This window comes from Scardinius erythrophthalmus (genome assembly GCF_964197995.2).
Source record: "Scardinius erythrophthalmus genome assembly, chromosome: 21".
Classification (NCBI taxonomy): Eukaryota; Metazoa; Chordata; class Actinopteri; order Cypriniformes; family Leuciscidae; genus Scardinius; species Scardinius erythrophthalmus.
In genome coordinates, this window is record NC_138241.1 from 11,091,195 (window position 1) to 11,114,717 (window position 23,523).

At 39.5% G+C, this 23,523-nt stretch overlaps 1 protein-coding gene across 2 annotated transcripts in view; it reads right to left on the reverse strand.

The window, feature by feature from the left end:
• mcu (mitochondrial calcium uniporter) overlaps window positions 1-9,108 on the reverse strand; it is a 94,031-nt gene extending 84,923 nt beyond the window's left edge. Inside the window, exons 1-2 of one of the 2 annotated variants that reach the window (XM_081350612.1) lie at window positions 8,985-9,108; window positions 8,523-8,699 (exon numbers count right to left, since the gene is read on the reverse strand). In XM_081350612.1, the coding sequence (XP_081206738.1) occupies window positions 8,523-8,642 (120 nt within the window). In that variant the 5' untranslated portion in view covers window positions 8,643-8,699; window positions 8,985-9,108. Of the gene's footprint in view, window positions 1-8,522; window positions 8,906-8,984 lie in introns of those variants that run through there. The other variant, XM_081350613.1, reaches the window with a different exon arrangement.
• Between the last annotated feature and the right edge of the window lie 14,415 nt (window positions 9,109-23,523).

Here is a 23,523-nt window from a genome sequence, read left to right on the forward strand (position 1 = left end):
GCACATCGATCAACCATGCAGGGAGCCTCTCGCAAGTTTAGAACTCAAACCAACACTAAGAAAGAAAACAACTTTGTTTTTGTTTTTTGACGAACAAAAATGCTTAAATAAATCCACCCCATTTAAGACGTGTTTCCACTGAAAGTACCCAGAACAATTTGTCCCAGGAACTTTTTTCTCCCAGATCTGTTGCTGTCTGCGTTTCTATTGCGGTCTAAAGTACCGTGAAGATTAGGCAAATGTTTTGAACTCCATTGATTCGAATAGCAAACAACTCTGCACGCGCCGCAACAGACTTTTACAAATGGTGGTTGAAATAAAATGCTACATGGTGTAAACCAATCAAAATACTGCATGAACTCAACCAATCAGCATGTTCAGCGCTCAAGTCCCATCCCCAAAAGTTCCAGAATTTTTAAAAAAGTACTACCTCGCGAGCAGGGACTTTCTGAGGGGAAAATTTCTATGCGGAATTTCATTTAGACCCTGGTTCCTGTGGTCGAAACACACCAAGTACTACCCCAAAGTCCCTAGATTCTGGGGAAAGTTCATGTGGTGGAAACGCGGCTTTAGTTCCACATGGGCCACAATAAACCAAAAAAGTAGGGAAAAGTAAAAGGTGGAGGTTGCCATGGGTTTTTGAAAAAATAGAGAGTGGCTCCACTCCTGTTGTGAAGTATTATTCTGTGGTTTCTAAGCAGTGCAAGATAAAAGGCAGCCATAAAAATCCACTGATAAGAATGAAAAGGGCTGGAAATGCAAATAAAATAATCTCACTCCAAACCTCAGTGCAACGCAAAACCTGCTAATTTCCTGATGCTATATGCAGTCTAACTGACAAACACTATCTTATATATTTAAATACAAAGGTAGGGATTTCAAAAGTACTGGTACTTTGATTACTTTGCTTCGTCCCATTCGGTAATGTGGCTGAATGCGTCAAATTTGCTTCTTGGTCAAAAATGCCATTCCTAACAAATGAATACAAAGTAACACATTTGGTTTTAAGTGAATGTAAACAAGTGGGACAAAAACTGTGTGTCTCCAAAATGCATTAGACTTTGCACAGATCTGATATTTTGCACTTCAAACACTGTTTACTCCACTTGTATGTTTTATAGTTTGTATGTGTGTTACTTGCATTAAATAATTACGTCATTGAGAAATAATTGAAGGCTACATGCTATATAATGCTCATAATATTTGACTTCTAAAGAGTGGATGGATATTAGTTTTTGCAATGGTATCAACATTTTATTTCCATTTGTATCAAGCATGGAAATTCTGCGAAGCATGACAATAACATCTTATAACTTAGACATCTTAGAAATATATTCATAAGTTTTTCCTATTTCTGTATTGCCCGTTTCCTCCTTTTATTTTAATACCATTCATATTCCATTAATATATTCCACAATTCCATCCAATAAAAACTTATTTAAAAAAAAAATCCCAGGCTTAATACCCACACTGACTACAAATGACAGGGTCTTGAGGATGCCAGGCAAGCAATCTCTTACAATTTGTGTAGGATGATGTTTTTCCACCCTGAGCTCATGGGTTTCCAGCAAGGTGCTCAAAATAAGGCAGATTTCATTCACTTTTGTGCAATTAAATAAAAGCTGAATAATGAAAACGAGCGGAAGGAGGTTAATAACGACATCCAGAAAGAAAAAGAAGACTGAAAGAAATGTGGAAGTGATAAAAGCAGAGTACTATTGGCACACAGGTTTGAAATATGACCCTCAACGACTGAAAATATGCATACCTGAAACCCATTAAACATACATATTTGGAGCACATCATGAAGCATTTGATATGTAAAAGCACATGTAGAAACAATTATCAACCCAATCACGCATTCATTCAGCATTACACCAACCTATATTTAACATGCTGCATCCGTCCGACCGGAATCTCAGCTCGGATGACCTTCGTCTAAAAGCCTAATTTACCAAGCTGATGCAGATCCTCAATGGAGAGAGAGATTTGTTTTCCTGTCAAAAGTAATGACACTGTGATGCACCCAATATTCACTAACCAATGAGAGGGCCAGGCTTCATAACAGTATCAGAATCTAGAAGAAACATCAGAGCAGAAGGGGTAACCAACCATCTCCTCATCCATCATCATATTACTCTCACCGGCCTCCATTACTGCCCGCATTAAGCATGACTTGCACCTATGGGCAATAGAAAAGCACAGCAAGCTGCCTGGTACCACTGAGGAGGTCAAGCCTTCATGTAAGGGCACTTATACTAAAAGCAGCTCTAACAACCTTTAATATTGTCACCTAAAATGCTAAATACTACCCTGTCCTCTCCACACTCAAGAACCACTTAATTTTAGCCTACTTGAACTGATTAAGTACAGATAGAAGATGGCTATAAGACACAATATTGCAAATGAGGATAAGTGAAAAGGTCTTCATTTAAAGCTGAATTTTATGTTTGGCATAAATTGTGTGATTTGACAGAAATTTTGAAGGCTCTGTTCCAAAACATGACATCATGACATCAAGACATTAAGACATCATAGGCATGCAACAGGGACAAAGACTGTTCCAAGAAAGTCACCTCATTTTAACCGAATTCTCTAAGGCAACATTTTATGCATCCTTGAAAAAAAATAATAATAATTCACCCAAAACGCTGAAGGCAAGAGAAATGTATTCAATACCAAAAAATAAATAATAATAATCAAATTAAAGAGGACTATACTTTTGGCTAAACTATGCTTATTCAAGTACTGCACTGTTAGCTTAGCAATATGCAAATGCCAAACTCTATTAATATCATTTGTGATTCATTGTATCATTTGTACTGAGATCAAGTCTTCCATGCATGAAGCATAGTATTTGGAAGACGCAGACACAGCAGGGTTGCTGCCCATTTAGGGAGTTACAAATGACATTGCAGACAGAAGATACTCAGGAATGTGGTAGACTGGCAGTAGTCAGCTCACTAGGGTTTGGAACAGTCACTGGCATCAACTATAGCTGGTTCCTACTAGTACAACATTTGAGGAACGAACTTTGCATTTTTTAAACAAATATGTTCTGCCATTCAGATCTCCTTTTACGTGGCCACATGTGATCAGAATCCTGCCGAAGTGAGGTACTTTTCACCTACTGTTTTATGAATGCTAGTATGAATTCACACATTCTACTCAATCCATGTACTGCTTTCCACCTCCTAAATAGTAAGGAAGTAAGTATATTTGTATGCACAGTATGAGATACAGCTGGAAGAAAAGCTTCTGTTTATGATGTTGTCAATCCCTCTATTTATTTAAGCATTTTGTGTTTATACTTCAGTGGAGAAAGATACACAGGGACACAATGTTGAGCTTAGAGTTTACGCCTACCCAAATGTATGCAATAGTAATGGTTAATTACAATACTGCATCTAAGGATTTAGAATGATTAAAGGCACAACTGTACCAAGTCATAATTAGGTGCACAACCATGAACACAGAACCAATGGATCATCTTTTTATGAGACATAAAGGAAGAGTATTGCATAATTTTGAGCTTATTATTCAGCCCAGAGTTTGCCCTTTCTGACATTCCTGAAGGCTGAATAAATGACACGCTCCATTGCTAAAACATAGAGAGAGACCTCTATTTAAAAGACTGCTCATTCTTAAAATCCTAATCAATCTAATCAGCATCCATATATTGACTAGGTGTGTTTGCAAAGGCAAGCATTACTATGACTATTCATGCAACCATAAATGGTAGCAATGTGCAAAGCACCATAAATCACCAACACCAAAGATGATATATTGAGGAATGTTTTTGTTCATACCATGGGGTCCAAAACAACATGGACCCTATTAATTACTATTGTATGGAGAGAAAAAAAGACTAAGAAATCTCTAAAAAAAAAAAAAAAAAAAAATCTTATTTTGTGTCAAAGGTCCAAAACAACATGATGAGTAATTTATGATACAACTATCTCAGTATGATTAGGCTGGTTTGTCCACTTTTTAAAGTGCTTGTGGCAGGATGCTCTAAAATAGTGTCCCATTTATTGTACGGCTTTGGCAACAGTGCTTTAGTAGGGATGAAATGCAAAAAATCGTGTTAATTGTTAATATGATCATGCATCTAACTTGTCAGCATTCTAGTCACAGCGGTGCTCTCTTTTATCAACACAAAGAATAGTTGTGTGCCAACAGCAATATGAAAACATATAGAGCTCCTTATAAACGATAAGAGAATGCTTTATTGAGACATTCACTGAGAGAGACAGGCAGACCAGTATCATAAAACCATATAAATTAAACAAATATAAAGCCACAGGAACACATCAGTCATGTTATGTTACTCATCAAGCATTGTCCTTTTAGATAGTTTAGATAGCCAAAACAACCTGGAGCATAATTCAGGACGATCACAGACTGGGACTCGGTTCTGAGTTGTTGTCTCACCGGCAATGGCTGTCAAAACGGACAATGAGACTTGCAATCTCTGTCTAGAGACCAATCTCCCTCTTCTCCTGCTACTCTAGATCACTGCTCAGTCAATCACGACGGCAGTTAAATCCAAATTGGCTAAACAGGCACTGGGCAGGGTTATAATTCAAAACAGTTCAAAAATACTGGAACCAAATGATTTCATGATGTTCGTGATCACAAAGAGAGAGTGACGGCAGTAAAAATACAAATTTATTTATTTCATTTTAAATTGACATTTATATACCCATTTGAAGAGGTCACATGATGCTATTTTCAAAGATCACCTAATTGCATCCACTTTCAGAAGGCCCAATAAAGGGCTTTTGCTCTCGCATAGAAACACAAAGCGTCTAACGACATGGCGGCGAGAACTACGATAACTGAAGCCACGCCCTCTTTCTTTGCATATGCATTTGGGTGGCATTATGCATATATTTCCACCAAGTGACGTAGGTCGTGAGGGAGGATTCGATCGAGGCATATTTAGCTAGGTCTGGATCTGCCTTCTCTTTTAGATACAACAAATCTTTTTGCGGGAAACTTTGAGCATTGCAAATTTGCAGACCTTATTCATTCACAAACAGCTGCATAACGCACTAAAGAAATAGGAAACCATGAAAACGCATCATATTGAACTTTAAAATGATATGCAACCAAACTTTTTGTTTTTTTTTGATTGTCAGTCCTTCCAAAATGTTTTCAAGTTGAAAGGCCAGGTTCAACACGTTTCCTGCCATGCCGATGGGAAAAACACTCCATACATGCTTGCTTGAGCCGCTTCAATATGATGTCATCACTGATATTTAATCGTCTGTGTAAATCCCAATAATTGACCCCACAAGCGATTCATCTAATGTGTTTTGAATGGAGCATAAACATTGTAAAATGGCTAATATGACCGAAAAAAAATCTTTGGTACGGAATGCATGACTCCAGATGGTTGGCAATTAATGCTGCATGTTTCTTTTAACATCTCTAAGGTATGCAGAGGGACACACCTCCCAGAATTCATAGCGTTACCCTGAAGCTAGCTCGCCCTCCGCATACGCTCTCTGCATATGCTTGAAGAAACAGAGTAAACTCAACAATTCACGGCCCAGATTGATGACCCGTAAAAAGACATGGCAGAAAGCCACTGGAGTGGACCACAGAGATCACGGGGTGATCTACTTCTTATCAGTAAAGCCTACTTTGTTTTTCAGCAGTCTCTGTACTTGTCCACATTCAAAAATGGAGGCTTTTATTGAACAGTTGAGTCAATAGGGAGCTAACAAGAGTTAAGTGCATATCTCAGGGGTCTGACATCAGAGTCAGGATTAATATCTGACACTGCGACTGGCGTTTCAGCTCGTGATCCAAGAGGACGTTTTTTAGCACTAGCACTGACTCTCCACTGCTCATGTCCAGCTGAGGATCAAAGTGTTTTTAGACACTCAAAGCCTTATTATTTCTACTGAACTGCACAGTCCTTCGGGAAAACGTTGTGCTGTAGCAATTCGTTAAACACCTCACAGCTGTGCTTCGGATGTTTATGATAAAACGGTGCTTTGAGACTTGATGCTCAGGCAGCGTGGCCTTTCTGTCAGAGACCTGTCACTGCCGTGTCTCAGCCTGACAGGTTTGTGCCGAGCACCGTAAGAGGCCACGGCTTGGTTTGGAAAACACTATAAATGCCAGCAGAGCCACAAATATTCCTGCCCAGAGAGAAACAAACAAATAACACAATAAATTCATGATGGGATTGCTTAATCCACAGTGTACCATGATGAGGAACTTAAAAGAATATCGCTGTCACAGTGGTAGTTTTGAATAATTAAAAATCACAACCTAAACTCATTGGAAAAACACGCCTCTACCTACATTTATTGAAAATCCAAATCCATACCTTATACACAATTCAATTGAACATGAGTGGCAGTAAAACACCAACAACTTTAGTTATGATTAAATGGGCAGATTGTTGATTAATAAAGATTTATTTTTGTAGGTTCCTTGCAAAATGCAGTCATGACCAGCATTATCTGTAAACTATGTTTGCATCACATAATAAGCTCCATATGTATGGCTTTTCTGACGTAGTAAACTTGCTTGGAAGCTGAACTGGTTCAGCATCGTGTGGTGCACTCAGATACGAGTCCCCTTAAACACGAGTCATGATGAAACATTTCTTACAAATGCATTCATCTTATCACGTTTACTTTGTTAACACAATTGGTTAGATTTAGGGTAGGGTTTAGTGTATGGAGAAGGTTAATGTGATAGAGCACTAACCTTTTAGCACCATTGACTAGACATTTCATTTCTGAACTGCTGTGAAGTAACGTAAGAAAAACGTAGCCAGATTCACATTCACGAAGCAACGATGTATCATTTGCAAATGTCGACAAAGGCACTTTTTTCTTGTAACCCTGGGTTGGAAAATCATTGTTTATTAACTGGTCCAAACTGCCAACTTGTCCAAAAACATAAGTACAAAGTAAGTTTTTCAGTATGGACAATAAAATATGGTACTGCTATCAAATATCACTGTATTAGCAATATGCCAGTGTACCAAAACGTGTTTTTTTCTATGCTATCCTTTGTCCAAAAAAAACATAGCATAACATGCTTTTGCTAATGTGGGAAATGAAGTATATAAGTATAAAGTATTATCTATTGTGCTATAAGGTTTTTCAAAACAAAAACAAAAAAATACCACGGTAGTAGGCTACCACAATAATATTGCCCAGAAAATATGGAACTACCCCTGGACTTTGTTTAAAAATACGTACTTTTAGTAAATTTGGAAAATTAAGCTGTATATCAAATGTGTTAGCGTCCAAAGTCAGGCCATATTCCCATGGTAATACCACAGTTCCTAGATGAAAGGGAACTCCTGGCCTTCCTCTTCACATTCTTCTCGTTTTGACAAGAAAGTCATCGAGGTGGAACAAACCAAAAGCTATGATGGTGGTGTCTCAGGAACTGCCCGCATGTTTTTTCTCCAGCTGACGAGCTTCCAAAACATGCTAGAGCGCCATTGAGCAATGCGCACTGGAGTTCGCTCAAAGGAAAACCCTCAGGCTTGCCCATGGAAACGGGAAACACCCGCAGGAAGAAAGGGAGGTGTGTAGGAGTAAATAGGAGGAGTGGCATAATTAAACGAAGAACTGAACTGGACATACTTTGCCTGAGAGAGAAAAAGAGTCTAATCATTTCCCCCAAAAAACGACAGTGCTCAGACGAGCAGGGGGCGTTCTCACTCTACGCATTCTTGCGTTTTTTTATTTTATTTTATTCTGAGTACGCATGCGTCAGACGGGCGTTACGTTGCGTTTTTAGGCGGCGCGTCAAGTTAAGAATAGTTCAACTTTTGAAAAACGCGTCTCGAGAACGTTTAAACGCAACGTCCTGTGAGAACGCAGGAGCCATGCCGCACTGTCACTCTCTCTCTCTGTTCGCATTGTACACACACACACACGATCGGACACTGCAGTGGATCAAACACACTCATACGGTCCGTCCAGTTCGGCAAAGCTTGAAAGAACACGTTGCATGCTTGAAATCAGCGAAACGGTCCAATGCCACGTAATCAATCACGGAGAGCGCATGATGCCTCAGAGTTGTCCGTGCAGTCAGCGTTAAAGTTGAGACCACTGTTGCTTTCAAGGTTATCCAGGAACGGACTGCACGGAGCCAATGCGCCAAAAGCGCATCCGCTCGCTCGCGTGCAATTCTCTAGCATGCATGCAAACTTGAAATGTAATGTCCATACATGAGTCAAGCAAAGACACTGACTGCACATGTGTAAACGCCTCCAGTAAACGGGACGTCTTGTATAGCTAGACTGAAAGTGCACTGGTTAATGATGCAGCACTGCTGATCATCACTGTACAATGCACGAAAACACTCAATGCGGACAGCAACGTCCCAAAACACTTCCTTCGGGGGTTGTTTTTATCTAATCCTCACCAGAAAGAGGAACCCAGCCCCCTTATCTCTCCCATTACAACCCTCCCCCTGTCCAGCAGCAGCAGCGGTAGTAGCAGCACCCATGTTCGGTTTCCATTCCAGGAACTCACCGTTCTTGTGCTCTGATGCTGTCGCTGTGAGGAGACACCGAATGCGGGGAAAGCGGAAGAGGCTACGGCTCCGCTGCTCCGGGACAGGAGGAGGACCGATCTACACACTTTCGCAGCCATCTCTGAAATGAATCCCCGGCCGAGAGAACGCAAGAGCTGCGGGCGAACCGACTGAGACTGTTGGAGGAAAGGGAGGGGAAATAGGAAGGGCTGCTGGGCTGGGCTAATATTTCATACACACACACGCAACACTACACACACACGAATTGCCTACACAACAAATGTTTCAAAAGAAGCATACTGTTGTTCCGCGTTCGAAGCAAAGTATTTCTAATGGGTGAAACTCTGAGACAGTTAGAATGTTATATCTCATGACACGTTCTGAAATGTCAGTATAAGGAAGTCGTAGACACGGTCTCTAGGACAACATGAAGGGAGAGTTTTGATTGGCCGAGCGGTTACCTGCTGGCACTGCTTGGAACTCTTTTCGTCCAATGAGAAGAGGCGCAGCTCTGTAGTTTTGACAACTTGAAGAGAACGCCAGCTCAGCCAATCAGAGAACGCGGGACGCTGGCACGCTTGTGTTCTCTCTCTGTGAAAAAAAAAAAAAAGTTTATATTGAATATATATTATTATACAATATTAAACCACTAAGTAAAATCCTTAATATTTTATTTCCGAAATTATGTATTTTGAGAGAGTCACACGTCTGTTCACTGCAAAGACAGTATAGGGATGCCAAAGGTAGGCTTTTTTTCAGCCATGTTAAAGTCACAATGAAATCAAATTCTTATTTTCCATGGAATATTGCAGTATTTATTAAAAATGATTTAAACCATGCACATCTTTTTTTTTTACCTTGAATCAAAATAATTTCCCCTCCCTCTAGCAACTTCTCTTCTCTGATGACTTATGATGATGTTTACTGGCGAGAGGGCGGGACAACCTGTCACTCACTTGTGATTGCAGCAAGAGCAAATGACAATGATCTAATGATCCAATCAATTCCCGATGCACAAAATCAAGTCCCGGCCTACATTTTTTCTTGTATGAGAAGCCGTTTCACTCAGAAAACACTATCAAAACTTCTGTTTCGTGCTGACTTAAAAATTGGCATAAACAACACAATCCTAGGATAGGTCTACTTGTCTACATACTCACACTACACTTCCTATTTTTAACATGGTGGATGATCAAAATAGATCTTTGAATCGCATTGTATATTGCTCCATCACACACACATTTAAATGAATTAGAAACATATTTTTAATATAACTGAATTAACATAACTATGTGGATTGTGCCAAAAAAAAATATATTATAAAGTTCAGATCAGATATAAAAATTTAGTTAAAGGGATAGTTCTCCCAAAAATGAACATTCTGTCATTATTTACTCACCCTCATATAATTCCAAAACTGTATGACTTTCTTTCTTCTGTGTAATATAAAAAAAAATGGCTATTATTTTAGAACTATCTCAGTGTTCTTTCTGTTCATACAATGGAAGTCAATGGTAACCAACATTCTTCAAAATATTTTCTTTTGTGTTCTTTAGAAGAAAGAAAGTCATACACAAGTGAAACGACTATGGGGAGAGCAAGTGATGACATTTTTCATTACTGGGTGAACCATCACTTTAAAGAAACAACTAAATTCAATAAACATTCAATAAAAAGAGTAACCTATAGGCTATTTCTTAAATATATTCCTATATTTCTCTGCTTTTCCACTGTGCCACTGTCTCATTCATTCTTGACTCTTGGCAACTGGTCCATCCTGTCCATTATATAATTATGCCTCTATTATTAGTCTGTCCTTCAAACAGTTCTTTGGAGTTAGGGGACATGAAAATGCCAAACCGCATTTAATATACTTTATTAAGACACCTAATACACTTAAAGCAATAGCATCACAATTACACTCATTGATATTCAATCTGGTATATGCATATGGTGTTTCTCTGAGTCCCGGTGTAGGTCTTGTTGTTTCTGATCTTAAAAAGATCACTAAGCAGCCAAATACAATTGAGGCTTTTAAATATATGTTTTGTCTGTTCAAGGGTTGCATGGTAGGTCACACCCTGTAGCTCTAACACATTCCAGAGTTTAACCTATGATTGACTGTGTGCGTGTCTTCAACGTATGACTCTAATGCGTACACACAGCAACTCCATTAGTATTCCAAAAGATCATTCATCAATATAAGGGATTAGTTTAGCATTGATCCGAACCAGTGCAACTGTTTAGATTACACAGTGACAGATGTCTTGTTTTATTGTGGGATTGAACTATTTTTTTCATATACACTTATGTTAGAAAGATCATTACATCTTACTTGAATCTCTGCTAATGTTAAAATATTTAAAATAAATCTTTATACTCTACTATTTATATGTGAACATCTCTGAACAACTTCTTTTCCAAGGACTAACTCTACAAGGCTGGTCAGATGGGATTTGTGTTACCTTTGAGCTTTGGTTCCACCCACGGTTCCCTTCCCCACCCTTAAGGAGTGGTTTACTGCTTTCTTTGCCTGCATTTTTATGACCACAATTGATGAAAGCTCTCAATAAATAAACCTGAACTGTGGCCTGTAATGTACCTTTTCATTTTAGATAAACATTTTAAAAATCACTGTTATACAATCGGATTGGGAATAAATCTGATCCTTAAGGTCAAGAATTTGAAACTTGTTATAAAAATTTACATTTCGATTCCTGTGTGCATATTTCAATGTGATTTTAAATCATTTTCAAGTGCAATAAGACGTGTTTCACATTCCCTGGCTTTGGCTCTACCACGAGGGCCCTATAGGCAACATAGGCTAACTATTGAGGCTCAGGCCACGGGGCTGGAGCCTCAGCAAAGATAGTCCGTACCACTATTTTGGGTGCAGGACAATCAAGCAGACAAGATGCGTGCCTGAAAGGCTATATGTTATAAACCTTGTGAAGGTAGACGGCGAAGACCAGCCGGCTGCCGCACAAATAACCCCAATGGAGACTCAGATGGACCAAGCCCAGGAGGAGGCCATTCTCGGCACGTGCACCGCCCTCAAAGAGCCCAGGTTGCACTGTGCACATAGGAGGAGGCATCTCGCTATCTTGTAAAGAGACCATGACCTGAGGCCGCCCTGGCGATTTATGAAGGCTACCGCCATCATGTTGTCCAAATGGACAAGGACACGGTGCCCCTATAGGGCTGGCAGGCAGGAAGGTTTTGAGATCCAGAAAAACCAAGGCCATTGATATGCAGGCGTTTCTCCAGGCTGGACGAGGAGCTGAACGCCGGCTTGCCCTCTCACAGAGCTCCTCAACCCGAGTTGGAGGCATCTGTCGTGACAACCTTCCATCTAGAGGTCAGTACCGATAAAATGCCTGTGGTCCACCCTGAGGCGCAAATGTCCCTGATGCCAAGAGTGGTACGGGAGTATTCAGCCAACACTGCAGGGACTGCATGTGGAACAGGCCCAGCGGTTCTACAGAGGAGGCGGCGTCATCAGGCTGAGAAACCTCTGGAAAGCTTTGAGGGGAAAGACAGCCCCCACTTTGAAAGATGCCGGTAGCCGCTGAATACTCAGTGAGCGTTCCGACATGATCCAGGCCCGCATCCGAGCCGAGTCGATAACTGCCCCCAGAAAAGCGACTCGCTCGCTGGGAGACAGAAAGCTCTTGGCTGAATTGACTCCGAGTCCAAAATGCTCTAGGTGGCTAAGGAACAGCAATCTCGTGCTCCAACCGAGCCAACACCAGCCAGATGTCGAGGTAGTTCATGATCCAAATTCCCGTGCAGTTGGTAAAAGTGCGTGGAGCCAGAGACAGTCCAATTAGGAGGACTGTGAGTTGGCAGTTGGCTCCACCAATTTAGGAGGGCTCAAATGCCATTGGTTTGTGCAGCTGCAAAAAAAGTGAATAAATCCAGCTTCAGAATTTGGAGAAAACAGAACCGAAACTAAATTAGTTCGAAGTGCCGGGATCCGAACACCGTGGTCCACACAAAAAAACAACTCACGTGGACAGAGGAGCACACAGCCCGAGCAAACTCGAAACCTCACGCTCACCATGACAAGACAATAGGAGTGTCAGAGCTCTGTCACCAAACCAAGAATGACCAGAATGAAGTGACAGAACCCTGACAGAAACAAGAATGGATTTAAATCATGTGCACCACAACTTAACAGATAAATACCTTTTGTCTTTATTTCAGCTAAGTGTAAAATATATATATTTAATAATATATCTAGCCAACTACATTACTTGCATACTAATGTGTTACTAAGCTACCTAGTATATCTAATATAGCCTAATCTGCTATAGCCTTGCCAGGTTAGGTGACTACTTCTTATTTTATACATATGATTTATTTGGATAAATCTAACATTTTGCAATTGTTTGGGAATCTACATTGTTCTAATTGAAACTTTTTTCCTGTCAATTTAGCAAAGAGACTAAAGACTATTCCAATAGAGGTTTTTTTTTTTTTGCTCAAAATCACATCTGGTAGAATTTGGTCAATATTAATGAATTCACTTTAACAGTACAGTTCATGCTGGAATATTTTTTCCCTTCTGTAATTGTTTTACAAGGAATATTCAGTTAAAAACCTCTCTACCTGACCTCACTCATAGGGGACCTATTATGTCAATATGTGCTCAGGTGTCCCTAGAATATGTCTGTGAAGTCTAAGCTCAAAATACCCCACAGATTATTTATTATACCATGTTGTAAATGCCAATTTTTAAGTAGAATGAAACACATGCTGTTTTTGTGCATAATTCTCTAAATGATACTCAGATACTCTGCATGCCAAAAACAAACAAAACATCTGTTTGGTTTTGATAATCATCTCTATTGCGGACACCGCCGTTCTTCTTCATTATGAAAGTTTATTATCTGCATGCATTTTAAAGCCACATCAGTCTAAACTTCTTATATGTGGTTTTCTGTGCACACATCTGAAGCATGCGCACAGAAAGCTGGCTGTGAGACGAAGCATCCCGTGAGTATTAAACTAAGTTCTCTTTCACATCTTATTGCATTAAATTATCAAATACACACAAGTTTATGTCAAAAACACACAAAGTTTACATAGGCCTAAACAAAGTCGGTTATGTCTGTGAATGTAAACAGCAACTAAAGAAATCGCATGTGTATATTAGATCTGTGTATAAAAGTGAAAGCAGCGTAATATACAGTACTACTGCTGAATATGCTGTTAATATAAATCATACAACTAAAGAAAAACAGAAAATCACTCTCTGAATAACTTAGCTATAAGAAGAATACTTCTTACTTGAATGCTGCTGTTAAATGCTCTGGTGAGAAGAATTTTGCATAATAGGTCCCCTTTTAAAATAACTTATTAGAGTTATCTTTATTTTGTCATACTAAATTATATGTTTTACTTAAAACTATTTAATATAGATGTTTTATAAGTAATTAAAGTATTAAATGCTTGGCATTTTGTTAGATTGTGACATTGGTCCAAGCAAATCTGGACAATTCAGACAAAAGAATATCTACCCAGTACCCACCAAATCCTCGACTCATCTTGAGACTTAAGCTTTATATACAGATGGTCATTAGTTTTTAGGACAACATGTGCGTTCAACAGCTGTAAGGCTTATGTCATTCGTTAACTTGAGCCGTGTGATTGAGGCTTCTTTTTTCACACCTGTTGCTGAGTCACAGACCCCTAAAGGCCCATTTCTAACAATGACACCAGCCTGAAAACATGGATGACATCCTGATTCTCTGCCTACAACTCTCTCTGAGTCGCTCCTTTGTTGCCATGGGGGATAATCAGGCGCATATTTGTTCTTCTCAAAAATACTGAGGAGTCTTATCAGTGAATCTGCACGCGGAATCACAGGCGATTCAAATGAACTCTGACAGATAAGTCAAAACCAAACAAAAGCTCTGTTCTTAACTTGACAATCTGGACCAGAGTGCTTCAGTCATGTGAAGGGGTTGATTTAGCTGACACTAAGTCCAAAGGTATAGCTACAGCCAGTATTCATGAACTTTAGGACTAAAGGAAGCAACCCAGCAAACACATTTACGTTGTGGCAACGTCTGTGGCGCATTGCAGTCCTGCTATGTCTACATGCTCTCAACATTGTAATCGTTGTGAAATTGTAAGACGCCACAGGGCTGTTACGCAACATTTTTGCATTCAGCAACTGAGAGATGACTTTCTGACAATTATTTTTTTTTATGCTAGACATAGATATCCCCCATTTAGCATGTTATGTTTTGAGGTTAATTTTTAATTAGTCATATGTTCGATAATTATATACTTTTTAAATAGTGTTTATCCTTATTATTATTTATGGGTCTAACAGTAAATTAATTATAATCAACACCTGCAAGTGTACACTTTGAAGAGTAAAAATGATATAGAAGGTTAGCTAATTCAACTTTATTAAAACTGCATATGGTAATCAAATTGCACTTCCCAAAAACATATTATACAGGGAGTGGACTAACGTAAACTAGCATGAGCAGACATGAAAAATCTAGCAAAAAAATGAATGAGATGACAAATCAAAGGAGAAAAATAAACAGGTGTGCGAGCAGTTACAAACATTTCCTTTTCTCTGTGCGTTTCCAAAAAAAAAAAAAAAAGGAACAAACATTAACGTGCAACAAGTAGCCTAGGCTATGCGCTTAAGTTGCTGCCTGTTCAAGACTGTCCTCTCAATTACTCATCATTAAAGTCATTTTGGCTTCATACTTTTGGCATAACGTTAAATATTTGTCTTACCTGGCCAGAAGATGTTCAAATAAATGTCTAATTAGACAAGGAAGTTGTAGGTTGTGTTTGAATAATTACGTATCTTATTTAGCTGAAGTAAATTAAATGCAATTCTCTAGTATCCTTGCTCGATGAAGAATGAGACGGCCCAACGGTCAGTTGAAGGCTGATTCGCGCTTCAGAGCAGTGACGAGTACATATGTCGTCCAGTGGTTGTCCAGACACCCTAGGTGTAAGGTGATGATACACAGGGCAACTTTTTGAGCAATATTGCTGGGCAATGTTCCCATCAACGGGCAACCAGATGAGACACACGGCCCATGACCAATCTAAATTATCCAGATAGAAATTTATTGCCCATTTTCAATGGGAAAGTGCCCAAGCAACAATCGCTCGGCAAGATTGCCCAGCAACATTGCTCAAAAAGTTGCCCTGTGTATCATCAACTTTAAGCAATGGCCCTGAACGGTGGTTCAATGTCAACACTGTGACAACGCTGTAACAACCTCCACCACACAATGTATAGGAACCTTTTGGCCATGTTGTTAAAACATTGTTAGAAGGTTGGGTACGTTGTGCCATCGTTCTGTGTTCGCTGGGATGTGTGTTGAAAGGAGGTTAGAACAAAAGAAAGCATGTTAGCTGATGGCAGTGCTCAGGAAAAATGGCTGTCCTCTCATATAGTGCACTATCACGGTTTTCTCTTGAGCGGCTTTATATATAAATGAACTAAATAACTTTTTTACAACAAAATGAAACATCACTGAACTTACTTAAGCTGGACTGTGACGCTATTTTGAAAACCAAGGTTTTAATGTTGTTTATATGTCTATGTGGTGTTTTTAATATGCTTTAAGACAAACCATGTGCAAATTCATAGTCAAGACCATTGCAGAGTATTTTCTCTCCAAAGACAGTCTCAAAAACGTGGTTTGAAATCGCTGGTGTTCCTGACATCACAAGCTACCTTGTAACCAATCAGGTCAACGTGTGATCGTCAATGAGTGGATCTCTGAGCTGGTGTGAGTGAGTGGAGGCGGGGCTAATTTGCATATTCATAGGACAACGTATACTAAATGAGGCAAGGGTGTAGAGTTACATTCAAGCTATTTTAAGGCATGAAGACATTTGTTTTCAAGGAAAAAAAAAAACATTTAAATATGTCATTTTGGTGATCAAAGATGAGTTTTAAAGGATAAAAACGTGACAACGGTAGTGATGTCTGGTTCGTGAACGAATCGTTCTTTTGAACCGGTTCTTTTTTTTTGTGAAACGATCGAACAAGTTCACCAAATCGAACTGAATCGTTCAAAACAGAGTCAGCGCTTATCCAGTTTTCTAAAGTTACTCGCTTTCGGATGTGCCTGACAGTCGGACTCGAAATAAACAATATCCCGGAGTATATGTTACTCCAGGAACTCTGACAGTTAACCGATAGAACTGATGAGCACGAGCAGCTGACACTGAGCATGCGTTTACTATCGAACATACAGGTAACCTACAGCCACGGTCGCTTTGGCCAGGTGGTATTTATAGCATAGGGGGCGGGACGCTGTAGATTCTAGAGAGCATTTGATTGGACAGAAGATGTGATGAGAAGCTGAAGTCCGCACTGACGTCATAAAAATCTGTGATCCATTTTAGCGAAAGTGAGAGACTGAAAGTTTTGAATGCTTATATCTCCTAAATGCGAATTTTGTAATTTTTTTGGAACACATCAGCTTATTCATAACATTAAGGCTAACACATTCAAAAAAAATTAAATTTTTATTTCACTTTAAGTTTGAGTGCCCTTTGAATTCATCCAAGAGTTCAAGAGGTCAGTCTCTGACTACTGGTCACATTTCTTTGCACATGCAAATTTGCAGGTCAGAAATCCTCAAATTTGACCATTAAGGAGCAGAAGAGTTTTCTTTCTTGCATGAGTTTTTTTTTTCTTATCTTTCGTGTTTAAGTGTGCATGAATGGAAGTGATTGGCGCATGATGTGAAGAGTAAAGGTTGAAATCATCCACAAAACAAAGTTCGAGTGGAGTCTGTTTGTTCAGAGGTTTGAGTTAATTAATTGTGGAGAAGAAGAATTAGAAGAACTAGATTTGCATTTCCTGAAGGAAACATATAAATTAAAGTTTCAGGTAGGCCCAAGTGATAGACAGAACACCTGAGGCGAAGCGGTTTGGATTAATTAATTGCTTAAAATTGTGAAGAAGGAGAAGAAGAAGAAAAATGTAATGTTTTAAAGGAATATTTAATTTAATTTAAATTGATAAACAAAGTACTCAGTACTCAACGGCCCATGTCATGTTGCAGGAATGCAGTCATGTCTAATGAGAGGACATAAGGACTGGTAACCAATACGACACGGAAACATTTGTCAATTCCTGATGTATGCACCACTCCTCATAGTCGAATGGACTCCACACCTGATGACTCGTGCATGGCAGAATATTCCACACACACACACACACACACACACACACGCACGCGCACGCGCACGCACGCACGCACGCACACACACACACGCAAACACACACACACACACACACACACACACACACACACACACGACTGGACAAGATAAGCAGAAATCTGAACCAGCATTACTTGTTCTGTTGGAACTATCACACACACACACCTGAATAACAGTTTGTAACCTGAGTCCATTTCTTTCATTCATGCACACACACAGATGACAGATAGCCACAGCATCAACATCGTCTCGACTTCTATGACACCAGTATCTGCAGAGCTCTGCTTTTTCAGGGTTTTCAATTGTGAAGGGATAAATTCTAGCTCCATTAAAGGCAGGACACTGCAGGCAAAACCATTGTTTTTTTTATTTTTTTTATTTAAACCAGATTTCTTTCATTATACTCTTTATCTATCTACATCTTTTCAGTTTCAAAATTTCAGTTTCAGTACATATTTTTAATGGCCATTTCCTCTAAATGAGTTTTTTTTCTCATGCAGATATTTCTCTTCCAGGAAAACAGAACAAAGTATTTTGACCATTTTGGGGGGTGGCAGTAAAAGTGTGTGTGCGTAATTTTGTACAGAGTTTACAATATGTTTCTGTGCACTTCATCTGTCTTTCAGGGCAAGAACAAAAAGAATCCATATTGTCAATGTTACGACAGCTTCAAAACAAACTGTTAAATAATAATGGTTAAAAAGAAATAATTTAGAAACTAGATTTTCTGAAAGAAATTGTAATTGATGCCAAAGTCACTGCCACAATGCCACAGCGTTGTGGTCGTTACTATGCGGTTACTAAGGTATGTTGTTTCAGTGCATGACGGTTTCTAAGGTTTTCTGGGTGGTTGCTAGGGTGTTCTGCTAGGTGGTTACTTACTTATCTTTCGGCCCAAGTCGAAAGAATGTTTACTTATGTTTTGTTAACTATGGAAGCTTGTTTTCGTCACAGAATAAAAAAAGAGATATAAACAGAATTGCAATATATAAACTCGCAAATGAAAGAAAAAAATACCTTTAAAATATGTAAAACGTAATTGCATTTGTGAAATATAAAACTTGCAGTTGTGAGGAAAAGTCAGAATTGTGAAATATAAAGTCACTATTACTCTACCTTTTTATTTTGAGGAAGAAACTAGCTTCCATAGTTAACACCTTTACTTTTTTCATTGTGGATGAAATTAGTGGCTTGGCAAGCTACAGTTTCGAAGTAACGTCCTCAAACACTGATATACAGTACACTTTATTTACATTCAGAAATTAAACAGACATGATACTGTCATTGTTGTCACGCATTTTTCCTGTGATATAAAAAAAAAAACATTGAAAGGGATAAAAAAACAAAAGAGATGAGGACACATATGCCGCCAATATGGCTAGTTCGGTCATGCTGTAGGCGTATGATCTGAATAGGTCTATTGTAATAAAGATGGATTTGCGTGCAGATTATTTTAGTTTTCTTTCAGTGAACAATAAAACGTGATGTTTTATTCTGACTTATAGTAGCCATTTAGAAGCCCTCGGTGATAAGGAGAGAGATTCTGACAATCTGACAGCAGAGAAATTGGATATGCTATGCAGAGCACTTAACAGATCGATGACATTTCTGATAGACTGAAATAGACTTGAATTGAAATATTGCTGTAAGTTACTCAATTTTACACATCATGAACGACTGTACCACTGGTGACTCTAGCTGGTGATGAAATACTGTATTTTCTGAAAGAATCCTGAGAAAAAAATGCACAAAACTATTAGGCAGAACAACCGTTTTCAACCTTGATAATAATATGAAAGGTTTCTTAAATACTCCATGGCATTGTTTAATGAATGCTCATTTATTTCTTGTGTTGCTTTATTTACTACTGACAAAGGAAGTTGCTAGGTGACGTAGAAAGGTCAAAGTTTAGGTCAAAAAACCCTGGCAAAACAAAGATTTGCGACTTGCTATTGCTACGCAGAGTGAGGAAGTATTAGATGGAGATTCTCATTCCAGAGAGCTTCTTAATGGACAAACATTTGCATAATCAAATTTTATCAGTATTTTTGGCTAATTTTCAAGGAGAGAGATTTAAAAATAGTGTATCTGCAAAACAAACCAGCTTTTAGAAGAAGACTATAATTGGGGTCAGCACAGTGATTGACCTGACGGATTACATTTTTAGGATCGGCTACGGGGCGGGGTTTAGCCGTAACTGGTTAGAGGGGAAGAAATCATGCACTTCAGCGCTAATAGACATGGATAAAAATGTTGATTTATCACTATTTGACAAGCATTATTAGATTAATGGACCTGCAGTTGTTGCTGCTCCTGTGTTTAACTTGTATATATAATTCTTGACGTAACTGGATCTTGCATGCTAACAGTGGCTAATTATTTAGCGTGCAATGGCAACAATTATAACCTGGTGACAAAGCCAAGCGTCACACAGACTAAATTATAGACCTACATTTAACTTCAAAAGATTCAAGACCATCCAAAATAGAATAGTTTGCAGATTGATCCTCTATGCACCTAAGCCTGCCCAGATCCTGTTTCACGGTTGGTTGATCCAGAGAGAAAATTTGCCAAAGACGATCTATTTTGCAGAGGGAGTGTGTGTGTGATACAAATTATACATCGAGAAGCAGGGAAGAAATAAGGGAGGGGGAAAAAGAGGAGGGCTGGAGAAAGAGGAATTAATAGAACTCAGCAAGTTCAAACATGTAGGGAGAAAAAACTTTCAAAATTGTGGCCTATTTCTGGTCTCCAGCCCTTGTGTTCTGTGCTTTGGGCATACACTTTTGATATTAAGCCATCTCCAGCTGCGCTGAGGCTGCCAGACATCTTGAAGAGAAAATGAAATCAGTCAGCTGAATCAAATATCAATCCCAACACCATGTGAACATAAAAAATTAAGTGTTTATGTCCAGACCCTGCTGGAAAGGTCAAGTCAAACCATACTAAAGTTGTCAAGCTGTTCAACTAATCAAGGCTGTATTTTAGAACATGCTAACTAGCTCTATTGACTTTGGTGGTCTAGCTTTACCCAGCTTGACTTGGGCTCCTTTGGCTGATTGTCCAGTTGATCAACCTATCATGTACCCAGTGACTATACAAACAGCTTTAACCAGTTAAAAGCCACGTAGCAACCATCCGAAGCTGGTTTAGCTGGATTTTTCAGCAGAGTGATGGACCTTTTATGACAATACAACAAAGACAAAAACAAAAGCATGGTTTTACAGACAGGTTAGTGTATAGGTGTCACACTTATTCAGCTGTGTTTATTCTTATAGGAGCTGTTTACACTACACAGTTTTCAACTAAAAACGTAAAAACTTTGTATGCGTTTTGGCCATTCATTTACACGACAACGGCGTTTTGGGTACCTGAAAAAGAAAACTTTTGAAAACAGTTTTTAAAGTGCAAGTTCTTGAAACCGGTTTCCATGTAAACAACATAAACGCGCATCTCCGAAGACGATGACGTCATGCATATGTATATTACGTGTTCAGTCTACAGTATTTGATAGCCATCTAATGGCCTGGCAGCAGAATATAGCATTTTTAGTCGTTTTCGCGGATCCGTGTGAAGGGGGATCGTTTTGCCAATGAAGTCATCTGTACGCGGAAAACTCAAAGGAAAAACCTATCAGTATTAAGCATAACGTTGTTGTGTAAACGTACCCTTAAGGTGATGATACACAGGGCAACTTTTTGAGCAATCTTGCCAAGCGATTGTTGCTTGGGCACTTTCCCATTGAAAATAGGCAATAAATATAGCTGGATAATTTAGATCGGTCATGGGCCCTGTGTCTCATCTGGTTGCCCGTTGACGGCAACATTGCCCAGCAACATTGCCCAAAAAGTTGCCCTGTGTATCATCACCTTTAGTTTCGTTTTTATAGACTTTTAGGTTGTTTTCATTAGTCACATGTGTTCCTTTGTTTGAGTTTCCCCAATCATCAGTTTCCATGGACACTAATCATCACAGCTGTTCATCATTTAGTTCATCACCATGTGTATTTAAGTTCCTCACCTTCACTCAGTGTTTGTTTGATCTTGACTGGACCTAAAAATGGATTATGCAACAAAGATTGTAGCGATTGCCCAAAAGGATGGTAACCTTTTTATTTTCACTGAACTATTCTGCTGTCTTTCTGTCAACTGCCCCTACGATGACAAGACCCTCAAATCGCTGTTCTGGATCAGAGCCAACTAACACCACCCTCTGGAGAGCGTCTGTCCTCGATCCAGGATACAGCCAGAGCCCAGTCCACCACTACCCTCAACCACGGAGACTTCACGAGAGCCCCCCGCAGATGGAGAACGACCGCCTGGGAACAGCCCTGACCATCGCCCTGGAGCCAGTTCCCCAGAGTGCGTCTGACCAGGGGTGTGAGCCAGCTACAGCAGCAACAGAGGGAACACTGGTAGATTTGGTAGAACTGGATAAAGGATTCATCGATCACAAGTTCAGTATGGCGTACCACAAGGCTCAGCACTAGGACCACTGCTGTTCACTCTGCATGCTTCCATTAGGAGATATCATTAGGAAGCATGGCATTAGCTTTCACTGTTATGCCGACGATACTCAGCTGTATATTTCTTCAAAACCTAACAAAACTTACCAATTCACAAAATTAACGGAATGCATAGCTGATATAAAAAATTGGATGACTCGTAATTTCCTACTACTTAATTCTGAAAAAACAGAGACTCTAATTATTGGACAAAAAAACCTTCCTCACTTAATAACCTAGAATACTGTCTAACACTCGATGGCTGCTCTAAGTCTTTGTCGTTGGTTTGGTACCTGGGTGTGCTCTTTGAGACCAATCTTCCATTTGAAAGTCACGTGTCTAGTATCTGTAAAACCGCATTTTTCCATCTTAAAAATATATCTAAATTACGCCATATGCTCTCATTGACAAGTGCGGAACAATTAGTTCATACGTTCATGACCTCAAGGCTAGATTATTGTAATGCTCTACTGGGTGGTTGCCCTGCACGCTTAATAAACAAACTACAGCTAGTTCAAAACGCAGCAGCTCGAGTTCTTACCAGAACCAGGAAGTATGACCATATTAGCCCGGTTCTGTCAAAACTGCATTGGCTCCCTATTAAACATCGCATCAATTTTAAAATATTGCTGATCACTTACAAAGCACTAAATGGTTTAGCTCTGCAGTACTTGAGCGAGCTCTTAACGCATTATAGTACTTCACGTCTATTGCGATCTCAAAATTCCGGCCAATTGATAATACCTAGAATATCAAAATCGACTGCTGGCGGTAGATCTTTCTCCTATTTAGCACCAAAACTTTGGAACAGTCTTCCTACCATTGTCCGGGAAGCAGACATACTCTGTCAGTTCAAAGCTAGATAAAAAAATTCCCCCACAGATTTGAGCCTTCCACTGCGCTCAGTCTCTCCACCCCTGCGGCTCCAGCGGGTTCCTCCTTCCCTCTGGCTCCACCTCAGTCCTCGGGCACCCTGGGATCCATTGGCTCCACCTCCGTCGGTCGTCACCAGGATGTCGTCAGCCACACCTTGGTTCCTCTCTTGACTGCTGGGTCTGCATCAGTGGGCGTCTACCATCATCGCTGCAGGGGTTTCGTCGTCCTCCCTTCACCGCACATTCCCTTTGGCCAAAACAGAATCCGCGCATATCTGGCTTAATTGAACATGCACGCCCCGCAACAAATAACGGCACGCTTGTTCACTTGTATTGAAGCAATAGCGAAGATTAAAAAGCATGTGGTTAACAAAAGACATTTTCCAACTTTTTTTT